This window comes from Pholis gunnellus (assembly GCF_910591455.1).
Source record: "Pholis gunnellus genome assembly, chromosome: 5".
Lineage (NCBI taxonomy): Eukaryota > Metazoa > Chordata > Actinopteri > Perciformes > Pholidae > Pholis > Pholis gunnellus.
In genome coordinates this window covers 17,480,446-17,504,528 of record NC_136531.1, presented here as the reverse complement: position 1 = coordinate 17,504,528, position 24,083 = coordinate 17,480,446, and the positions used below count along the sequence as shown (strand labels likewise).

The window sequence follows — 24,083 nt, the reverse complement described above, 5'->3', positions numbered from 1 at the left end:
TTTTCCCCAAACACTCATTTGCAGGGACATGAATTCAAGCATGAAGACATTGTAGACTCAAATAACATTTTATTATTCAGCATGATTTATGGAACGAGACAGTATATTAACAGTAAAAGTGAAAAAAATGAACAAACTTGTTATAAAAAGTATAAATATAATATAATCCAAAATCTTAAGGACACTTAATACATTTTGTCATATGACATAAATAGGATTCCTCTTACAATATATTGTCTAAACCAGTAAGACAAAAACAGTGAATGCCTCTTTAAAAAGTTCATAGGGTTCTTTCTTTGAATCGAGACTAACGGTCAACGTGGACTATTTACAGTCTGTCATGTCAGCACCATAAGCACAATACTTCTCTGCATATGGCCGGAGTTGTGTGGTGGAGGCAGAGTGACAATCACACAGAGATCCATCACCATTGTTTTGAAGAGGCATTCTCTTCATTCATGGTGGTTTTCACTACCGGCGTCAGGTTGAATCCGACCAGCAAGGTCTCTATTGACTCTTTTTATGTGTTGACTTTGACAGAAATAAACAACAGCCACAACATAGTTGGTAGATTGCTTATGTCTTGGCTCACTTCAATGTTTTCCTCTTTTCCCTGACATATAAAAACTCCACATTGGCTGCTTCCAGCTCAGATTTTGAAGGCAGTTAAAAGCTCGCTTCCTCTGCGTTTGCCATGGTGAACCTTTTGAAGGTTAGTGTGTCAGAGTATTTCCTGTCCCAGTTTCTGGGGCAAGAAGACGAAATAACCTTCTATCAGTTTACAATTACAAAATTGCCTCTTTCTTGGTATACAAGGCTAAAAAACAAACAAACGAGTAAACATCGTTTAAGCCTGAGACAACATCAGAAAATATATCACGTGCTTTATAACACTTACAAAACTACAAAAATACTATAGCTCCCATTCAAAAAGAGAATATAAATCCTTAAGATTTGATATAGTCTTAGTTTGTAGCTCTGGGTTTAATCTCTACATTGAATGAACTGACTCCACTACTCTATGTACAATATTTAAAGCTTGGAGACTCTCAACAATCCACTGTAGCTTTCTTCTGAATGTTCATCATCGGAGGTTAATAATGTCTTTTGGACAGCATGTCTGTGTGTTAAAAACCAACATATAAGGACTGCGTCAGCAGCTGCTCTTGAGATTCATTGACAATGCCCTCATGGAGAGGAGCTTCGAGCTGCCACAAAGCTTGGATGGAATGGCACGATTTTACGTGTGCTTGCAGAGCCACACAAATAAGATGCCACGTCTGTACACCTGGACACCGGCTCCGTAGTACGAAGCCCATTGAAGACTTAGACCAGCCCAGCTTCCCGGCACATTCGGTAGAACTGTCCCCGCTGTGCGATCAGGTTGGCTGGAGAGTCCATCTCTGAAATTTGGCCTCTGTCCATGACGATCACTCTGTGAAGCGGCAAAAAAGGAGGAAGATGGCTTTTAGTTATAGCATTTATTTTTATACACCTGATCTAACATTTATATGTGTAGTAAAGCTGTGGATTTTTGGTTGTCTAGGCCTATAACTGTGATTAGTATACGGTTAATGTGGGTTGTAGGGCTGCAATTAAGAATGAATGTCTTAATTTAACTTAACTTTCATTCATTATTTTGTTTATAAACTGTCATATAATGACATGTGCCCATTACAGGTTCCCAGAGTCCAAAGTAATGCCGTACATTGCTTATTTTGTCTGACCAACAGTAAAAATAGTCCAAAGGTATTTAAGTTACAGTGATATGAAAAACATTAAAGCAGCAAATCCCCACGTTGGAGAAGCTGTAACCATCAAATATTTGGTATTTTACTTGAAAACTTCTTAAAATGACTGATTAATAATCCAACTAATCATTGATTAGTTTTATGTCAGTCCACTAAATACCCCAAAATATCGACCACTTAGTAGATTATAATGTACCTGGTGTAGTCCATGATGGTGTTCAGGCGATGAGCAACGGTCAGGACGGTGCAGTCTGCAAACTGTGTGCGAATTGTGGACTGGATGAGCGTGTCTGTCTCCAGGTCCACCGCAGCTGTCGCCTCGTCCAAAACCAGGATCTTGGTTTTTCTCAGCAAGGCCCTGGCCAGACACACCAGCTGACGCTGACCCAGACTACACAGACAAAGGAGAGGGATCGAATCACATATCAGATTCTGTCCTGTATCATGAAACTTTGTGCGGATATCTCTGTAATAAAGTTGGTTTACTGACAATGGGGACAATGGGTAGTGGTTTATATACAGTACAATGAGTCGTATCTGTATACCTGAGGTTTTCTCCTCCCTCTGAGCATTCATGGTTGAGTTTGTCAGGCAGATTAGAGATAAAGTTTTTGAGGTGAGAGAGCTCCAGTGACCTCCACACCTCCTCATCTGTGTAGATGTCAAATGGGTCGAGGTTCATTCGGAGGGAGCCTGAGAACAGCACAGGGTCCTGGGAGAGAGGACAGCAGATGTTATTCATCGAAACACACGGTCCAGACTGGTAACACAATTATTATAATTTAGAATGTCTTATTCTCCATTGGATACGGATTGCAGCTATTGCAAACAGTTTATATGATGAAAGCCAAGGCTCAGATTCTGTTATTACTACTGTCGCACCTGAGGAATGATAGTAATGCGTGATCTGAGGTCATGGAGTCCGATGTCGGCGATGTTGACTCCATCTATAAAGATCTTTCCCTTTGCTGCCTCCAAGATCCTGAAGATTCCCAGGGCAAGAGAGGACTTCCCCGCTCCTGTCCGACCCACAATTCCAACCTGAAAAACAGGTTTTTAGTCAGAATGTATGTATAACATAATTCAAGCAATTTAAACCATCCAGGCTTAAGACGGGTACAAATATTTTTATCCCACAAGATGACTCACCCTCTCTCTTTCGTGAATTTGTAAGGTGATGCCCTTCAGAGCCAACTCAAGTCCTTTACGGTACTGCAGCCCGTAGTCCTGGAACTCAATAGTGCCTCTCTGGGGCCAGGCCAGGGGCAAGGAGCTGCCTTCAATACTCCAACTCGCCTGAATGAGACAATAAGAAAGGGTGAGTAGAGAAGAAAAAAAGCCTTTGTTGTTGTACAGTGTTGGATTTAGTGTTTGGAGCTGTGATTTGTTTATGTGGGTGTGGAGGGAACACTAACCTCTTTAGCAGTATCAGCATACTCGTTGACCCTCTCCACAGACACAATGTTGTTTTCCACATCAGTCCAGGCCCTCACAATCCAACTCAGGATTCCAGTCACCTGCAAAATATCCAACACACTGAGGTTTACTTTAAATCTTATTCTTTCCTGTGCTGAAAAATGCATTTGCTGATTGAGCAAAGCAATGCATTTATATTCCACTTTCTCCAGTTTAACCTCCAATTGCAGTCCCACAATGCTGTGTGTGTGAAGTTGTCTGTCTTTGACGTTAATACGTCGGGTATTGGGAAACCTCCAGAACTGCTGTGTGAGAATGTGTGTTAGCGTGTCTGTTGGCAGAGCTTCTTACCTGGAGGGAGTGTGACACAGCCAAACCAACTATGCCTGGGCTCAGGGTGCCTTTTCCCATCACAGAGAGAATGGCAGCAGCTAAGACCACACCATTACCGACAAACTCCAGATTGACTGCCAGCCACCTGTGGATGTAATATTGATTTAGCTCAGCTGTGGGCAGTCAACTACCAAAATGTGTCCTTATTGCTAAAGCCAGAAGTCATTTTGTGTAACCATGTAACATAAAGCAATCGCAGCAACTGTTGCTGCTTTGAATCAACACTAACCCTCATGAACTGTAACTGAGCGATGCATAAATGAAATGAATGCACATTATAATCATCACATAATCTCACCGGGTGGCCACAAATCTAGGGAAGTAGGCGGTCTGATTGAAGTCGACCCTCTTATTAGCCTGCAGAATGAACCTGGACTGCTCGCCAAAGGCCCGGATCACGCTGGCGCCCTGCACCGTCTCGTTGAAGTGGGTGTAGATGGGCGAGCGGCTCACAGCTTCCAGCCTCCGCAGCTGACAGGATGTGGCGACGTAGAAGCTCTGTAGCCCACAGTGGAAAAGTAAAACACAAGTTTAATGAGTGAAAACAAGAGGGAGTACTGAGGGCTTTCCCATAATTCATAGTGAATGTGTGTAACATCTATGTCAGCACGTGGGGGAACAAAACACAAGTGAATGGCAAAATCAGCAGGGTTGGTTTTGGAGCCTTCCAGTAACACACTGTAATGGAACCCAGCTCTTGCTGAGCCGCCTTGAACATAAAACTCTCAAAAATAATTTGTGGTGAGTTGAAATGTTGGGGGGAAAATGTACCTGGACAAAGGCGTAAAGGAAAGCGAGTGGCAGGATGATCACGGCTGCAAATGGCATCGCGATCAGCACAATGATGCAGACCTCCATGAGTTTGAAGACGTAGCTCAGCATCATCTTCAAGCCGTCGGGGACCATGCAGTCGATGGCGTCGATCTCTTTGGCAAAGCGGTTGAGTAGGTTGCCGCTGGGCGTGCACTCAAAGAAAGACATCGGAGAACGCAGCACGTTGATCAGCAGGTCCATGTGCAAGTGGCGAGAGGCGATGATTCCGCAGAGGGAGATGGCGACAGTCGTACCAAAGATGGCAATACCTGAAGAGAGGGGAAAGATGTTTGATCACGTCAGAGTCGAACATCAACAAACCGGTGTCGACTCTTCATTTGTTTGAGCCGTGAGGATTCCTAAAGCTCTCTAACTGACCTTGCACAAAGCCAAGCGCACCAAACACGGTCAATTTCAGGTCTGTGTCGATCTGGGTGCCATTAACAATCGGGTCGTCAGCCCACACGCTCAGCCAGTAGTTGTAGGCCAATGAGGCGCCCTGCTGAAAAGCGTACAGGAAGACGATGGGAATGATGATGGCCAAGCCGATGGTCTTGAAGTACTTCTTGTACATCGCCAACCGCACCTGATGTAGAACAACACAAAATGTACCGTCAATCTCAAGGAATTAGATGATCATTATATCAAACTATTTTATGTTTTATGTTCATTAAACTTGCAATAACTTATTTCTGGGCCACTTATGCCTAATTCCACACCAATGGAGGTGGAGTCAAAAGCCGTTTTCAGACTTACCCTTCCAGTGCGGGCCTTGTCAGCCTCAGTTAGCTTGCCCAAGTCCTCTGGTACCTGTTCCTGGTCTGTTTCAGACACGGGCTCCATATTCTGCAGGTTGGTATTCGTGGTGTCACCCCTGCAGGATATGGAGAGGCCAGAGGTCAGGCTTGGGATGCCAAACATCTTTATCACAAATTTGCAGTTTACACGTTTGTTTACACACCCAATGAGCTGCTCCTGTGACAGGTCTCTGGAGAACGGCATGAAGTCCACCATGCTGAGACGAGCATTGGACCTCCTGGAACCAGCTTCAAGAAAGGGACATTTTTGGGGGTTTTAAATTGGGATTATTCATCTTTTGACTGATGTCTATAACACAGAAGTCCTCCTTTCTGCACACGCTGACTTTTATTTGTATGGTCATCTTTTAACAGAATGTTTCTCACCTCTCTGTATGGCACTCTCTTTTCGCTCCGTGCTGGCAAATGTGTGAATGAACTCAGCAAAGGCGCCATGGCGGCTTAGGAGCTCCTGGTAGGAGCCACTCTCTGTGATTTCTCCATCTCCTAGGACGAGGATGAGGTCAGCCTGTGGCAGGAAGCTCATCCCGTGGGTCACTAGGATGCGGGTCTGTATAGCAAGCCACACAAGAGAGAAAAATAGCATGTAAGCACAATCCAATACTTCATTGAGGCTTTCGTCAAAACAAAAGTGTCAGCAAAGTGGTGGTTTCCATATTATGATGAACAATGGCGCATGTCTTAGCTCTTTGCAGCTGAATTGCATTTTGGTTTTGTTACATATATTACCTTGTCTCTAAGGACTCCTTTTGGTCCAATGACTTTGTCAAAGATGTGTTGGCCCACATGTGCATCAACAGCAGACAGAGGATCATCCATGAAGTACACGTCAGCCTTTCTGTAGACAGCCCTGGCCAGGCTCACCCTCTGCTTCTGCCCACCTGAGAGGTTCAAACCCTGCAGGGACACAACGATCCAAAGTTTAGATAAACTCAAAGGATTTGGAGATAAATAAAAGCCCCGAAACATATAATTTCCATGTCTCCATTTCAATACCTTTTCTCCAATTTCTGTAGCATCTCCAGCAGGTAGGATTTCCAGGTCAGGCAGCAGTGCACAGGCCTCCAGCACTCGGTGGTACCATGTCTTCAGTTTCTCACAGCCAAATAAGATGTTGTCTTGGACTGTGGCGTTCTGGATCCAGGCCTGCTGGGGCACATACGCCACCGAGCCCTGTGAAGACACATGTCAAAAGAGAGACTGTCAGTATTAATTAAATGAAACCCACAAATAAGAAAAAAACGTTCATGTGGAACACAAGCTCAATACCTTAACAGTGACACAGCCGCTTCTTTTCTCTGTGTCACCGAGCAAGGCGGACAACAAAGAGGACTTTCCACTGCCCACATGTCCGACCACAGCGACGAGGGAACCTCGTGGCACATGGATACTGATCCTGTCAACAAAGAAACAAATTGTTCTGTAAGTCTCTTTGTTTTTAATGTAGATTTAGTACATTTTATTTTAATTATTTTCACAACTCATACCTTTTAAGACATGGAGGGCCCTCAGCAGACCAGCTGAAAGTCCCGTTTTCTATCACCACGTCTTCCCCATCTAAACAAGAAAGAAAGGTTGAGTAAAATGAATAAAACCTGCAATAAACGCTGAAGCCTGTCTTCATGTTCCTTCAACCTGAGCCACAAACAAACTTTCAAAACAAAAATCCCCCTTGAAGTCTTTTCGTCAGAGCGCAGCCTGGGCGTAATTACAAGTGAATTAGCTTCATCATACAAATTATAGAGCTGTTGCTTTTTCACAAGCTGTTTTAGGAAGTGTTGACAGATTACAGACAGGGCTGCAGTGTTTCTCTTTTTTCTTTCTCTATGAATCATATGTCTGAATTCATGCTGTGATTTACGTTCAACCGCTAAATGGGAACATCCTATCATTACCCTGTCTACCAGTTAGCCAGGGACCCAGGAAGTGACAGTGCACATGATCCATACAAGGTTGTGGTACTCCACAGATATAAACAACAAAATCTTGCGGGCTGTTCATATTGATTATGACAGTCTATGATTTAAGGTAGTATAGGGCACGAATTATGGAAATTGGTGAAATTAAACCGCGCAGAACAGTAATTTATTCATTTAATGTTAAAGTCGATATATGGGTGGGGTTCTTACCAGAACTCAATGGAGCCTTCGAGACATTGTCCCCTTTCAGCTCCTCTGAGCACAGGTATTTCCCCAGACGTCTCAGTGAAACCATAGCCTGAAACAGAAACAGTGGTTAGTTAACTGAGCTATATCCATCACATGGTACCATACAAATATACCTTATCAGGCACCGTGGATGGAAAAAACCCATCTCAAAACAATCACAGGTACGACCTTACAATGTCACCTACCTGCATAGTCGTGCTTATAGCGAATGGAAGCTGGCTGAGTGGGGTCTTCAGGATGTTGATCAGTGCCATTGAGACAAAAACTTTCTGTGCATCCAGGACGTTCCTGTCATCGAGCGTCACGTAGACTCCAAACATGGCGAAGGCAATCTTGGGGAAAAAGAGATTAAATATTACATACACAGGCAAAGACTTGTGTGATGGGGGATCTTTAGAGACACAATTTATAGGATAAGGCTGGTGTTGTTCTAAATGTCTTCAATTGTGAATGTATCCCATGAAAAGACCAAAAACAATACATTAGTGTGTCTCTCAGTACTCTCTGAGCCCCAAGCTCCAGTTGTTCCTACTGAAGATATTAATCTTTTAAAACATGTCACAAATATGTATTTTCATGTTTTATTTTTTGTCACGCTTGCAGCATATGGCTCTTAAATTAGTCGAATACTTTTTTCTATTCTACATTGCTAACTGACCTTGTACAAAGCTCAGTGCACCAAACATGGTCAGTTTGAGGCCTGTATGTACCCTTTTTATTAGTAGCTCCTTTTAGTTCCGTGCTCTTACCAGGAAAGAAGAGGAGTTGAAGGATGCAATGGAGATGGAATAAAGGATCTGAGATTTCTTCAGGGCTTTGAGCTCTTTTTCTCTGTGGCCCAAAACCTGCTCCAGGAAGGCCTTCTCCCAGGCATAAAACTTCAAGATCTTTATTCCATTCAGGATCTCATTCATCAGTCTGATGCGTCCGTCCATGAACTTCATTTGGACCTCCTGTTGACCAGACAAAGAGCTTTTTACGTTTTGTCATGAAAAAAATTAAACTATCCAAAGCTGCGGCACAGCGGAAAGACAATTACCAGACCGAAGCAAATACATGCATTTGTGAACATGGGTTTGTCTGCGCTCGTTACAACTGTGGTAGTTTTCCTGAACATCATATAACTTGTTAAATTCAGTAAGAATTTATTGCTTGTTACATTTTCGTGATTTTCATGACGAGGAAACAACAAAGGGCCTGGAATGTGGTCACTGCATTCAAGACTAAGTTCGATTAAATTGGCAACCAAATATAAAGAAACCGTCTGTTGTTTTTCCAAAGAAATGAAAAATGATTTCCTCTTACTGCCCACCCTTTCCTTTCATTGTTTTTCAAGCACGTTATATGGGGCAGACATCAAAAGGACAAGAGAGAATGTACCATCCAGGCCAACCACCCACGGGCTCTTCAGCCACTATCTAAACCAGCTGTGGCATCCCTGACCTAACATGCCAGATGTCAGGGCTACTGGAGCGAAAGTGTGCAGGATTCCCGTTACTGCTTTTACCTGTAGCTTGCTTCGTTTCTTTGCTATGAATCCGTTGAGGGGGAAAATGAGAATGACAGTGGCGATTCCTGCCAAAGCCGATGGGCCGAGATGCTAAATAAAACAAAGAATGAAATGGTGTCAAGGGCCTTTCAGTTGAAATGCAGTTGTGCATGAATGAGTGGCATTATGAAAACATTTGGACATACCTGCCAGAGGAAGAAGAGACAAAGAGAAATTTCAATAGGAGCCAGCCAGACAGCGTTGAAGTACACCACAAAGTCCATGAGCTTCTGAGTGTCTGCCGAAACCAGATTCACAATCTCGCCCACGGTGCAAGTCCTCCTGGCTGAGCTGTTTATCACCAAAGACTGGATTGACGACAAAAGAGACAAAGACATTTTAGCCCTCAGTCGTCCAATATAAATTAACACCCCCGTAAAGATTTCAGACAATCATTCATTTTAGATAAACGCTGTTAATTAATCTCACTCTGTTTTCCTGTCTGGAAGGAGAGACGGCTGTTGTTTTTGCCATTTAAAACGTAATTTATGTGGTGTCTAGAGGTTAAATGTCCGTGGATGCAGATACCCACCTTCCTGTAAACCAATCCCATAACAGCCGTCTTCACCCTCATTCCCACTGTGAAGCATGTGTACATGTACTGATGGCTGAAGAGGGACTGGAGACAGGACAGCAGGAACATTAGCGTGGCGTAGAAGTAGCCTTTCCACAGCGGAGCATCTTCGTCTCTCATGAAATCCAGCAGAAGACTGTGGAGGAGGAGATTAATCAGGATGTTCAGTTTTTAAGTGCATGTAAGTCAAATCAAAAACTCTGTTTCTATGTATGGTTTTCCCTGGAACACAGTGAATGAAAAACAATCAAAGCAGACACAGACAGGTTTTTACCCAGTCAACATCCCTTTTTTTATTTTATTCAATGTGGTATTATGTGACTTTCATTGTGTGCCTTAAACCAGTGGCCGTTAGTGTTGCTGTGGCTGCTGGCTGACTGGTCTGCACAAAGTAGCTCGGGTTGCACAACAGTGCTCAGCTTGTGGCCGGGCTGCCCTCACACTTGGCCAGCGGTTCCCTTATTGTGGTCCGAGAGCATTGCTGCCATTTAGAGCCTCCTCTCCCTCTCGGCCTGTCGTCCTCACTGGAGAACAGAGGGCTGTGGTCTCGTCTACTTTATCTGCTCACAGCTCTGTGACCATAATTAACACTTCCACTGATTCTCTGCTGTGCATCAACAACAACATTCCAGTCTGGCTAGTGGGATTGTGCGGCGGGGTGGTGGGTCAGCCGTAACCTGTTTTCATTGCTGCCAACTTCTATTGTTGTTTCAGTCACAAATCATTGAAAACAGGACAATGAAGTTGATAGCTGAGGTGTTAACTAAGGAGTTTTTTTCTACAGTAAAGTATATCCATATATGTAGACTGCAGTATCCGCTTAACCAATGTTTATTTAAATTATACCAGGAAAATGTAATCCCTTCCACTTAAATCCCTAAATTGGTCAGTTAACCCCCAAAACCACAATAAAGCCTATTTTTACTCTCGCCTGTACTGCAGTCCATCCAGGTAATTTGAGTCTGAACTGAGGTTTGGAAATATTGGCTGCAGCTTTCCTTAATACAGTGAACGCAATGCCATTTGGTTTGCGGGACTGAGAAAGCTATATTTGACAAACTCAATAACAACAACATCTTTTTCCAAATATAACGACATGGTCACTTGTGATAGTAACTTTCTTATGAGCAATTTCATTGAGAACGTCTTGGTCTTCAATGCAATCATCTTCATGCAGAATAACACAAACATTTGTGGATTATCTTGTTATTTTTGGTACTCTTTGCACTATAAACTAAATAACCCTGAGCTTCATGGTACTGGGTTGAGAGAAAGCTAATATCTACAAACATTGGCAAATCACACAACAGCTGTTCTTTTTTGTTGCCAGATTGCACTCATTGTGAGAGCAGATTTAGGTTTCAGGAAACTCTTCCTGGAAGTCTTACCTGAGCACCTGGGGGATGGCGAACATGAAGGCATCGTGGAATATGATACACAGAGTACCAGTCAGAAAGTATGGGCCGAACTTGCGCGCCATCGTCCTGAGCAGGAAGAAGCCGGAGCTCTGCTCCTTCTGCAGCTTCCTGAGGAGCTGGGCCTGGTCTTGCAGTCTGCTCCCCAGTGCCACACCCGACGCTAAGGCCTTCTCCTGCCTGCCAGAGCGAGAGAACGCACGCAGTTACAGACGAGCCATCTGTGACAGAGATGCCCCAACTTGATGCTGGTGCCTTTCAAGTCTTTAATGTAAAACTGACTGTAAAAAAAAAATGTTGTTATTCGTACCATCACTGATGGACTCAAGAATTTGCCAGCAGTAAAAAGCATTATTCACTGACATAATTATTGGATTTAACGAGGGATCTTCAAAGCACTAGATCGTGTTAAAACGCTTTGACACAAACTTCTTGCCTTGACATGATGGTGCTCTGTGTCCTCAAGGGACCGCTTTGGACCCATTTTTGGCCCAAAATGCCTCGGGTGATGAGACATCCTGAATTCACATTTACCGCAATCATGGCTAAGTCATGCTCTGCTTGGGTCATTAACTCAACCGGCACCATGCTGACGTTTGGCCACATTGCAATAAAATGGAATTGATTCTTTGTGCAGGAAACGTGCATGTCTTGTACATGTTTTTTTCTCTGTGAAGATTGGTCTTCTGCTGTACGTTGTCTTCATTCTACAACTACTAGCTAATGCACAGAGAAGATTAGGCAGTCAATCACAGCACTCATTAAAGGGGCAGATTGTATGCATGAAAGACAATGTAGTCATCATGAGGAGTACTACATGCCATTTGAAAACAAGATGTGCAGCACTCCATATAATGTCTACTGTGGTTCTAGATGGAGCTTTCTAAGGTCTAATCAGATAACCCAGGTGATTTCATTAGGGTTAGGATTTCATCATGTTGGAGACAATTCATAACATAAAGTTGGCATGGGGGAAGGATGCTATCTGTTGCATTATGGGAAATGTAGTGTTTTTGGAACTTGAGTGTATGACCAAATATCTGCAAAACTGTTGACATTCCCATCAGCTTCAGTTTTACTTTGTGTTTTGCACTAATAAGGAAATGTTAGCATGCTAACTAGTTCATATGTTAGCATTGTCACTATGAGCATGTTAGCATTAAGCCCAAAGCACAGCTGACCCTGTTGTACACAGGGCCTCACAGAGCAGTTTAAACAGTTGTAGACTCGTAATTTTGTTTATTCTGTCTTTTTAGAGTCTGTCAACTTTATGAAAGTTCAATACCAAATTGCCGGGGTATCCCTTCAAACCATCAGACTCAAATTAGAAGGCGTTCTCACTTTTGAAGTTTGGCACATTCATCTGTCCAGTCCTCCTCCAGCTCAGAGATTATCTTGCGCGACGTGTCTTCCTCCCTCAGGGTCCACAAGTCCTCTGCTGCCAGTGGGGTGCGATATCCTTTCACAACAAGCCTGAGGAGGATGATTCACGCATATAATCGTCAACAGAACACATATTATTGTAAACAAGTACAAACTGTCGCTGTAGTGACTCAGCTAAAGCCCAAAAATTAGGGGTTTTGAAGAACCATCTTACCCAGTGAACCACCAGAAGAGAATCTTTGACAGGAAAGAGGCGTCTTTCACGGGACAGGGATTCTGCAACAGATTAAAGACCGGACTCAATCTTGTTGTCGCAGTAAAGCTCTCACCACTTTAAGGCTTTCGAGACACACACAGCTTCACAGAGGCCGTCGGTTGATGGTTGAATGGTGCACTTGTGAGGAGTGTATTTAAGAACGCTAACATGTGTACAGTCAGGTGGTCCACTGTGGGGCCATGAACTCCCAATAAATAGTTCAGTGTTATGGGTGGGAGATGACGTTTTGAGGTCTAGCTCAGACAGAACGGAAATGTCTAATAACAAACTTTCCAACAAGTGGATACACACACACACACACACACACACACGCAGAAACACAGAAAGTTTGTCCTCTCACGCATTCTTTATGGCATCCCTCCACCCTGCCACCCCCGCACCAGGGTGTTTTCTCACTTCGTTACCAGCGCTCCCGCTCTTCCTCTCTTCCTGTGAGTAACTCTAACCAGAGCGTGGGGCGGAGAGGAGGAGAAGGTGGAGGAAGAAGAGGAGGACACACCAAGGAGCGACCGATGGGTGTGTCCACCACGCCAGACTGCGGCTTCTGCCCCCTCAGCCTCCACCACCGGCCGAGGGCTTCTGAGGGACTTTTCCAGCTATTTTGATTGTTTGTCACCGGGGAAATGTTACGTCGCACGTCTGTTTGATTGATTAGAAGTTCATTTTCATTAACCTGTCAGCTGTCCGAAATCCACTTGCTATTTGGAGCTTTAGTGTCATCAGGCTCATGTTTGATGGGATAGTGAGATCTGTATTAAGTAATGCCTGTGCTGTTGTGTGGTCACAAGCTCTAAGCAGCGGTCCTGATGTTATCCAACGCTGGAGTGAGTGAGTCGCGGTGATGGTATGCAGGAGAACAACGACAAACACACACACATATTAACACTCTCCTCATAGAAAGCCAAAGGGGTGAAGTGAGAGTGGAAGGAGGGAGGGAGGGAGGGAGGTGAATCACATCATTTCCTCCAAAAGGGAAAAATGTCTTGACAACAAAAGTTGAAAACCACAAGATAGATGCTCAGGCGTTTTCTTTCCTGTGTTTTGGATCGGAGTGGACGTTTTTGACGGAAGTGGGATACATTCTTCTCTGCCTACCTTTTCCAAGACAGTTTTTCCCTCTGGGGGCTGGTCAGCAAAACAGCACAGGAAGAGCTGGGCCAATTGGATTGTGAAGTAGGAGAAGAAGGCGAGGTATCGTACAATGTCTGAGGCAATGCCCTGTGGAATAAGAAAGCACAGATTAAGGAGGCTGCTACAGGGCTGAAAAATACCAGTCTTTTAGCCAGAGTTCCTTCAGTTTATTTGTGTTAAGCTATTCCAGACACGTTTTGTAAGTTAGACTTCTATTTCAAGCTAAGGAAACAATTAATTGGCTTTATGGGTGCACATGCCAAAGAAAAATAACATTTCTTTTAAATCAAGACATACGGGTTTCATCATTAAGCAACATTGCTTAATAACATATCACACAACATCCTGTGGTATACAGCATCATTTATGTCCACTGTGGCTTGACAATACGTTGCTTTTCCCTTGCTAACATATTGTATAGCAGCGGGATGGTTTACACACCAAGATCACAGACACAATAAAGAGTATTTTGGACCTTAGACCCAGTCTTTAATGGTGTACTTTATATAAATGAAGTGATAGTTAAAGCTGCTTCTCAGTCACGCTAAGAGCCCGTATCTGTAAATAGGGAGATTGTGGTTTCACAAACCAGCACCCTTACAGTCAATCAAGGGAGCAGCTGCGATATTAACCGCTCAGAGATTTTTGTGAAATGTAGGACTCACTTGTTATTCTTGATGTAAAGAAATTGTGGGGTTTGGCAGATGCATTGCTTACTACTGGGTCAAGGCCACTGCCACAGCCAGTCTGTGCAATGTGCATGCAATGGCTATGCATGAAAGTCAGAGCCATGGTAAACAGTAAAAACGGCTTTCTCTGAAAAGTGTGGTGCTGTGCCCAGAAAGGAGATATGAAGAGTCCAAATGGTTCCGGCCACACAGTGAAAAACAGGGTCAGGATGGTCGGAGAGTGGGTGGGAAAAATGTAGGTCAGGCGACTAAGAATGGCCAAGGGTCGACAAACAAGAACTCAGTCAACTCGGGCCATCAACGCTGCAGAGTGAATTAGTCACTGTCTTCATAAATATTCACAAAATGTGTCAGTACAATATTTAATGTGAGTTGACACAGTAGACAGGGAAAAACTGCTAAGCTGTGCGACACAACTTTTATCGTTGTTCCATTTGTTAACAAGATTAAAGTACTTTGAATTGTCCTGCAACAGTAACGTTATCAGCATCATAGTTACACAGGCTACCTACCGTTCACTCTCATGACCAAGCAAAAGACTCTGGATGGTATCAAGACCTTTAGAGAAATTCATGGCACCCATATGACAGCACCCATGTGAATTTGGCTATTCAAGAAGTAGCGATATACGATATGAGGGAGAAATATTTAGATGGTCACATCCGCATCCTATGTGCACGCGTGTGGTTGAATGAAATGAAAACATCTGTGTCTGAATTCTAATTGGCATCGCATTATGTGCGGATGCATAGATTTCCATCTGGCTGTGTTTACAGCAGTGTAGGCCCATAAACACAGCGCTGACGTTCCTCTAGTCTGACCCTGGACTGCCATGTCTCACCAGCATTTATCCAAGGGCCATCATTACTCTCCCCCAAGCAGTGTGGGAATGTCACACTGAGGACGATAAAACAGAAATATGGATGTGTGTGTGTTTGTGTGTTTTTTATAGAAATGCAAATGCGACTGCCCTACGGCTGTGTGCGCTTAAATAGAAACTTACCCCATACAACAATGATTGCAGTGTCTACGCGAGGCACAGGAAGAAAAGGAAAACTTAAACACACACAGGCTTGACCAGAATTGGCAGTGTCATCCTCCAACACTTGGTTAACTTCGGCTACCTTGGTTGAAATTGAGGGATGAAACAGAAACTCTTTGCTGACACAGGGTATATCTCAAGCTACGCTGCTGGAGTCTTGTGTCTAGACTATGGGTAGGAGTGGACCTGATTAGATATCCCTGCATGGTGTTTTCACACTGCAAGTTCACTGAGTTTGAACCTGACAAACACACTTACTTTGGCTCTGAATTATTCCTCATTTTCAATATAGAGCATTTTGGATGCAGCATCATGTGTTAGGACACTGTGATGATATTTTTTTTAATGAAATGATATGTTATTGTGTATTAATCAATTGTCTAAAGAAATACCTCGTCCATGGCCAGCTGGATCTTCGCTCTTAGAGGCACCAGGGAACAGACCACAGCCAAGACCCAGAACAGGAAGAGGAATACAGAGGAGCGACAGCCTCTTATTCTTTCCAACTGGATGATGCATAAGGCCAAGATCTAGAGAGAGACAAAGAGAGACAGAGAGACTTTAGCTAAGAATTCACATGTGGGGGTTTCACAGCACAGGAGAGGAAACATCCCCGAGCTTGGAGAACACTCAAATCTCAAAAAACAGCCTGGAGCCACTCAACAAGGTCAAGAAAACATGATGAAATACCTTTTTGGAAGTACAAAAATAAATCTTATTTACCAACCAATTATCATTCTTTTTAAATTAAGTCACCTGCTAGTTCTACTTCAAACCAAACTATTTTCTAAGTTGCTCTGGGTAAAACCTCTTTCTGAGCTGCTAGTCAGTGCTACGCCACTTTAATTCAGTTGAAGAAAATAAAGCCCTATCTCTCCCGTATTAGGTGCCGATGTCACTGCCAACCTTCTCAACAGGGAAGGTAAAATTAGATTCACTCTGATCTAATGCAGCCGATGGTGGTTTTGAGAAAGAACTTAGGATTCTGGGATTTCCCTGGTCGCAGCCACAGATGGTTTCTGGCTGACTTCCACCTACAAAGAAATGAATCCATGGCATGCTACATGCCCTGCACACACTTTCCTTTAAAAAAAAATAAAAAAAGCTCTATACCGTTGTGTTTTCTCAAAAATAAGCCAGGTTCAGTGTTGTATGTCCTCAGAGGAGTCACCCATCTGCTGTTGAACCACAGTAATGTGTTCCTCTCTGAGTGGCTGGCCAAGTGAGACGTCACTTTGTCATGCCAGCTCATCACCAAGTGGGGAGAAAGCGGGTTCAGGTTTCATGATGGGTAGCGCATTGGTTACTTTGGGATGAGCCACAGAACTGTCCTGTTATAAACCATAGCAGCTTGGTAATTATCTACGTTTTTCACATCAACAACCCTATACATTTCGTGAGGAGAGGTGCACAGATTTCTGAGTGGTGATCGTGAGAGGGTGAAGATCCTCATGTGCTCTGGTAGATATAAACAACATACAGGGTTTTCATTAACTTGCTGTGGTGACACACTGATTCTTTATTCTTGTGTTCATTCACTTCCCCTGCACACTCGATACTTGCCAGTCTATTGAAGGAGGAATACAGAGAGACAACAATCATACCTATGGGGAATTTAGAGTCTCCAGTCCACCTGACTGCATGTTGGAGCCGAAAGCACAACTAAAGAGGGAATGCAAACACAGAGACAACCGGCCAACTCAAAACACGTGAACGTCCAAGACCTCTAAGAACGTCGATGTGCTTGGAGGGGAAAATGTACCGATTACAATTATTCTAATGATAAATGAGGAGCTTTTGTCGTGTTTGTCTCCACCTGATGAACATGGGTCTAATAATCACTCTCCTTTTAGCTCTAATTTGGTCTCCACTAACTCCTGAAGGAAAATGTGGCTCTCTAGCAGCTAAATGCTCTGCTATGTTCAACAGCTCCACGTTTTTTTTTTCTAAAAACAGCTGCCTCCTCATCTGGAAACAAGGTTGAGGCCGTAAAAACCAACACAATTAGCTGAAAGATGTTTAAAAAAAGTCCACAAGAGCTGAGGGGAACTGCAGTCTGTGATCATTTTCTGTGTTTTCATCACTCTAAGATATACACATAGTAATTTGATCTATTAAAATATTAATTGCTGCAGCTGAAAGTAGTATTTACATCAATAAACAACAATTCATGATGATTAAAATACAGTTTTTACAAGCTAAATATATTTCCAAACGTGTTGAAGTGTTGAAGTTTTCTATGGTACTGTATATCTACATCTCCCAGTATGTCGGTGAGCAGCACCAAGCCCCATGGTAAGAACTTTATGTCCTTGACTGCTGGTACTTTAAGTCCTGAAGAGGTTGAGGCTGCATCAGCCTAAATCCAAACCTTAGCATAAGTGGGGGAATCATAAAGCTGACCTTGGGTCAGCATCTGAAGGCAAGGACCCTGCTATTCCTAGCCTTCCGCTCTGACTTGCCATATTGCTCAAAACCATCAGCCATCTGTTTGTAGAAGTAAGTGGGTGGAACTAAGTCCATCACTGAGCCTCGAGTCAAAACCCTACCTTATAATTACATGGGAAGTGCGCAGCGCTCGGGAAGGAGTAGGACCTTTACGTCATGGTATTGCTGATTATAGTCAGTGTCATGTGAGTGCTTTTCATCAATAGTGACCACGATGCGTGGGCTGAGAAATGTTACCATACAGGGAACGAGCTGGTCCGAGCAACAAGAGCACAGTGTTCCAGGCCTGCACCCGGGGAACGGGTGGTGGTGGGTGGCTACAATCAGCATCAAGAAAATAATATCCTGTAATAACGATAGGACTGGCAAGTAGATTTACAGATTCGTGACAAGCTCTTCATTAGATTTAGTAGATGTTTGTTGTCAGTCCCCTTGGCCTGATAAATTATATTCTCTAAATAAATTATCTTTTTTTAACTAGATCCCTCGATACAAGACACATCTCAGTGTATTTTTACCCAAACACGTGCTGCTATTGACTCAGGAGTCTGAAAAGACCACAGGTGGGCAAGGCTGTCTGACTTGGAGACTATGCAGGACCTGTATTAGGCTGCAGAGAGAGGATGCTTTGTGAGTAAACCTAGACAGCTCACTGGGCTACAGCAACCCATCCTTTCTGGACTCTAGCACCCTTACTGTTGTAAATGTTACATCACTCCTATTCGGGACAAACAGCATTTTAAATCCATGCCACCCATGTTGTCAGCTGCACCCCTCTTCTTTTTGCGCCTACTCATCAGTGTAGTATCATTAAAAATCTGCAGAAAATGAGTGGGATCAGTGTTCTGAGAAACATTCAGGGTCGTTTCCATCAACAAACGCCACTGAAAACATTTCTCTGATTGCACACCAGCCCGTATCTTCTATAAATACTGTTCTTGGGGTTATAGTTTGATTCAAGATGTTTGAAAGGAGAGAAGACAAACAACATTTGTAAAGATTAAAGCTCTCATCTAGATGCACTGATTTGGATCTAAACATTTGAGTTGCTAGCGCTGTTTCTCCTTAGACCTGAGCAAATGAATGTGCACTATAGATTTTGGGTATGGTTTTGTTTATTCAAAACCTCAGGTTCTTGTTCCAAGGTAAGATGAATGAATGTTGTGCTTTATCTTTTCTTTTTTCTGCATTGCAACAAACACGTTGCACCTTAAATACAGTCTTGGTCAGAACAATGGCGCTCAAAGAAGGAACTGGCGTCAAAACTTCCAGTCCAACAGCACACCTGTAGCCCAGCCTATATAAAGACTGAACCTTTCTATGTAATTAGGTTTAACAAAGGCTACAATTGTGTTTCATCACCGCTGTATTCGGTGGTTTTGTGTTTTTTAAAGATGAACAAAAAGGTTGGAAGAGATTCGAATGAGCTTGATTCAACGTGCATGATGAGTCAAAGCACTGGCTCACATTTATATGAAAACTACATGATTAGAAGAGCATCAACGAAAAACGTGATTCAATTCCTTTGAGTGGACAAGGGCTGACTGTCCACTTGGAGTTCACAAGTGAGTCAATCGTAACGGTTTATGACTAAGTTCGTCCTGCAATAGCAGTGGTGTGGGGAATAGTCTCTAAAAACTGTAGCATTTTGGGTTTGTATACATATTTGTATGACAAAATACAGCCACAAATAAAAGAAAAGTAAGACACAAAGAGACACACATGAGACCTTGTATGGGCCTTGTGTGATTTAAAAGTGTGTCTGATTTAAAGGAGAACTTTTTCCGTATAACATATCAAAGTGCAACTCAGAAGCAGGAAAAATACTTTTAGATACGGAACCGGAGAGCATCATGGGTGCTTGGCACAGCACCTACCAAGCACATTTGTCATTGTATTGAAACTTTGCACATACGTACATACTTTAATTCCACATCAAATAGTAGCTGATGTCACTACACATGTACTCTGCACCCTGATGAGTGGTGGTCAAATACTGGCGGCGTTTACATGGTACTGTAATGTTTGCATTGCCTGCAACACTATAAATCTAACCCTGGTCATGCATCTTTGCACCTCAGTGCCTGGCCAACATACTGTACATAGGCTATATATTCTTTCATTTACTGCACATCGACATGCGAGCCAGCAGGACACAAGCTAAAATATTCCCAAAACTTCTGTTACCCAGAGCAACACTGGAGGGATGTGAGATGTGCGATATGAGCTACAAATCAGTTGCTCAATAGTTAAAGCATTTTCCATGCACACACATCATGCGTGCACTCGTATTCTGTTTGATTGATTATACTGTTATGATTCTTTTTTATTCTCTGTGGGTCTCTCATTTCAGTACCAATTTATAACTCGATCAAAGATAAATAACAGGGCATTCCCATTTGCTTATCTCTAGAGACTTGTGAAATGGCTTTAAAATAAGAGGCTATTTCAATTATTTCAGGACCTGTCAACAGTTTTGAAATGTTTATAAGTTCAACAATTCACACACAATTAGGTGCCAGAGGTATGTGTGAAATCCACCCTTGATGCACTGATGCAATGCATGCAATGTTAGAAGAAGGCCCTTCGCTTTTACCGCACAAAAAAATCACAACATTTAAATGACTTCAGTCAGATAATTCCCTGTTTGGACATTTATAAACGTGTGGGTAAACACAAGAGTAGAATCGGGAAAGAGCCACAGTATTTACCACAGTCATGCTGCGTATGATGGGGCTGAGTAGGAAGACCATGTGCTGATGGATCTCCTGGCTCCTCTCCAGCAGGATGTAGAAGAACTCCACAAAGCCAAAGGAGGCCAGCAGGAAACCCAACACCTGGGCAGGACAGGAGAGTAACAAAAAACCGAATGAAAAAACGTTCTTGTCAAATTTGTATTGGGTTTTATGTTGAGAACAATTAATGGAATTTTGCTTTTGTATCTATTTGCAATCAAGTGAAAACCCATGGACAATAAACTATCGACTGGCCAAAGTCTGTGTGAAGTCTCACCATCTTGGCGGTGCAGAGGCAGGACATTCGAATGCGTCCGGAGTCATGGCAGTAGAGGTGAAGGCAGTAGAAAGGCGCCAACAACCACAGATAGATACAGGGCACCCACACCAGTACTGTGTTCTGGAAACACTGGGTCAGGTCTGGGTTGGCTGTGTACCACGTACGGTTCCAGTCCTACAACAAAGAGAAAGTAATAAAGCCAGAGGTTTAGATCAACAGAATATAAGTCAAACTGTGAGATGATATCCATCGTCTGACAGATAGAATTTATGAGAGCCAAGTCCAGAGAATTCAGACTTCAGACCTCATCCATCAGGGCAGCGCAGAGTGAAACCACAGCAAGTCAACAAAAAGATGTGTCTTTGCCCAATCCTGACAATGTGTGAGTTGGAAGGGGCCTTCCTTTGCTAAAAAGCTGAGTCAGTTTGTGGCTTTTTTTTCTGACCACGTCTCTGGCATGTTTCCTAATTCCAGGAGGACAATATAAGCTGTCAACACATTACAATGTGATGTCAAGGATTGTACTAATAATGAAGCCTATAAATAGTAAAAGTCCATGCAGATGAGGTGTGTTGGGCAAATGCTGCCAAAGGTTTGAGATTGTGTAACAGCAGCAAGAAGCAAGATGTGTTGTCTTTAACAAAAGAAAGTACCAGGGGCTAAGTGGCCTGTTGTTGTCTTGCTTCCCTTGTTTATCACTTCACTGGCCTGATGAGGGGCAGGGTGTCTGGCTGTGCTAACGAGGCTGCCCTGCGGAGTCACCACAGGAAGTGGTTTACAGCTTCTAGCCTGGCAGAGTAGTCTGGCCCTGCTGGTAGACTCCCAACTGGGATAAGGAAGAGAGGCCACAATTGGTGGCAGCTGCAGCTTCAATATGTAACGCAGCCCATGCTGGTGAACCGCGTCAGGTGAGACGCACTTTGGTAGTTGCTGCTGCTCTGGGAGAGCGGCGTGTCTCATCGTGAATAGTGATTAATTCAAGTTTACCATCAATAGCCACCATTTCCCACTTTTGGAGCCTCAAGAGTCTGACTCATGACCTGATTTTAGGAAGCCTGTGAAAATCAGAGGTGGCACTCTTTGCCTCCATCAGGGTTACACAAATTCCCACACATGCAGCTAAATCTTTATAACGGAGGTGGTTTAGGTTATGTAATGAACACACCATTTGTATCCCAGTGGTCTCTGTGAGGACTGATGTACCAAATCCGTTCAAGTGATAAATCTCTTGAGAGGCAGTGTGTGGGAGGCTACTTTCGCAGAACCTTCTGACTCCTGCGGTCAGTGGCAGGCGATGAACAGAACACTTTTATGTAAGAAATTCAACTTGTCAAACCCTCTCCAAGCACTTTCTTGTGCATTTTGCTCAGTACTCAGCCTATTTCTGCGGTGGGTGCAGTAGATGCCACTAGCTTTTAAGTGACTATTTTTACCTGACAAGCACAGTGATGTGAAAGTAGTCGAGACTTTATCTGTGCTGCAAACCTGCTGAATGCCACTTTTCACATCCTCACACATTGAGTGGCTAATAATGAGTTGAATAAATGAAATCGTGCTCTGTCTTGTGCAAAACATCATTAAGCACCTAAGGTGAGTATGCGGTGTATGAATTGAGGACACTGGAATTTCAGACAGCATTGATCACCTCCCTAACAGTCTCACCTAGACTTGAACCCGTTTCTCAAGTTACAAGACGGCTTGATTTAAAAAGAAAGAAACTAAATACACTTCTAGCTCCAGCCTAAAAAGCTCACATGCATAGGGGTTTTCTGGATCACACCTCTTCTGTTGAGCTGGATTGTGAATGTTCAGTTCAGTATTAAAGCTATATAAATCCCCATCACTACCCTGAGGCTGTGTCCACAAGTATGTGAAAGGATGATTACTAGTTAATAACTGAAAGTACTTTGCAGTCAACATGAGACAAAACATCTGTTTAAACATCTTCTATGCATTGTAATTGATGTAGTGTGGCCGAGAACATCACATCTGTGCTCTGAACTCTCGTGGCAAAGAGAGCTGCACAAGACAATAGTTACTTTCGCTTGTCTTTCAGCATAGTTTGATGGCCAAGAGCAAAAACCGAGAAAGAGCCGTAATGAGAAACAGAAACACAGAGGGAGAGAGAGGAAGAGGGGGAAAGAGGCAAGTTGGGAGCGAGCGCATTAAATAATTTTGGCATTCCAGCTGGATGGCTGACAGCTCCATCTTTCTTTTTTCGAGCTGGGATTCAGAATGTATAAGACTAAAAAGCCTTTCCAACAACAGCAGCTCACTCGTTGTGATGCAACTCCAGCTCTCAGCATCTCATTGTGCTGAATCACATTGCAGTGACGGTTGTGCTGAATCACATTAGAGTGACGGTAAATGCAATTTTGGCACGCAGTAAAGGAAATTCTCCCATTCAGACTTGCTTTAGTTTAGATTTCTAATGCACTTGCATATCTACGTACAAACTGCAAATTGAGAAGCCCCCCCCACCCCCATTTCTCTGCTACATACAGGCTTATTATTTTTCATTCTATTGTTTAGTAATGGACAGTAAAAACCTGTCGAATGAACAACATGCTAATGTGGCTAATGCTAATTGCTTTAATCACTAAATCGCATCAATGGTGAAGATTAGGCAAGTTCAATTCCATTCAATTTATTTTGTATAGCCCAAAATTACAAATCAGCCCAACATCAGCAATCAGTAACCAGGAGTAAGTGTTATTTTGTGTTATGCATCTAAACTTACATAAACAACAGTTGGCGCTCATAAGGCTCCGAAAGACAAAAACAAACTTTTACATACATTTTCACGCATCAATATTGGCCTATTACAAATGAGCTTGAATTTAGTGAAAAAAATAAACTTGCTTGACGCAAGTATTACAGGTGAACACATCACAAACTCACCCACAGAGGGTCCAGGCCGCTGAGTCTGCAAAATGCATCCATCCACTCGCTTGCTCCTTCCCTCCTGCGGCTCCACTTGTTGGGGTCGATCAGCCCTGCTCCTCACGCTGTGTAGCACACTCTCAGCACCAGTGTGTGTGTGTGTGTGTGTGTGTGTGTGATGTGTGGAGAAAAAGTTTAGACTTTTCCTCTCTGGCTAATGGTGGTAAAACTTGGGGTTAGCTGGTTCCTGTCTGACTGTTTGGCTAGCATTTGCTATGCTTATTCGTGTGTGTTTGAATGTGTCTGCGTGACTTTTCC

At 43.2% G+C, this 24,083-nt stretch overlaps 1 protein-coding gene across 1 annotated transcript; it reads right to left on the bottom strand.

Moving 5' to 3' along the window:
- Positions 1-185: 185 nt before the first annotated feature.
- Positions 186-23,825, bottom strand: abcc6a (ATP-binding cassette, sub-family C (CFTR/MRP), member 6a; the record flags this gene model as incomplete). Its single annotated transcript, XM_079160187.1, has 31 exons — positions 186-1,435; positions 1,948-2,142; positions 2,297-2,463; positions 2,634-2,792; positions 2,901-3,047; positions 3,167-3,268; positions 3,519-3,645; positions 3,859-4,058; positions 4,332-4,642; positions 4,752-4,959; positions 5,130-5,247; positions 5,335-5,419; positions 5,558-5,741; positions 5,921-6,088; positions 6,188-6,364; positions 6,461-6,587; positions 6,679-6,748; positions 7,321-7,408; positions 7,545-7,691; positions 8,109-8,312; positions 8,867-8,959; positions 9,055-9,216; positions 9,441-9,618; positions 10,871-11,077; positions 12,239-12,370; positions 12,495-12,556; positions 13,653-13,775; positions 15,812-15,949; positions 20,579-20,704; positions 20,880-21,056; positions 23,784-23,825. 31 exons carry the CDS (start codon positions 23,823-23,825, stop codon positions 1,327-1,329), a joined length of 4,533 nt encoding a protein of 1,510 aa, XP_079016313.1. The 3' UTR covers positions 186-1,326.
- Positions 23,826-24,083: the final 258 nt, after the last annotated feature.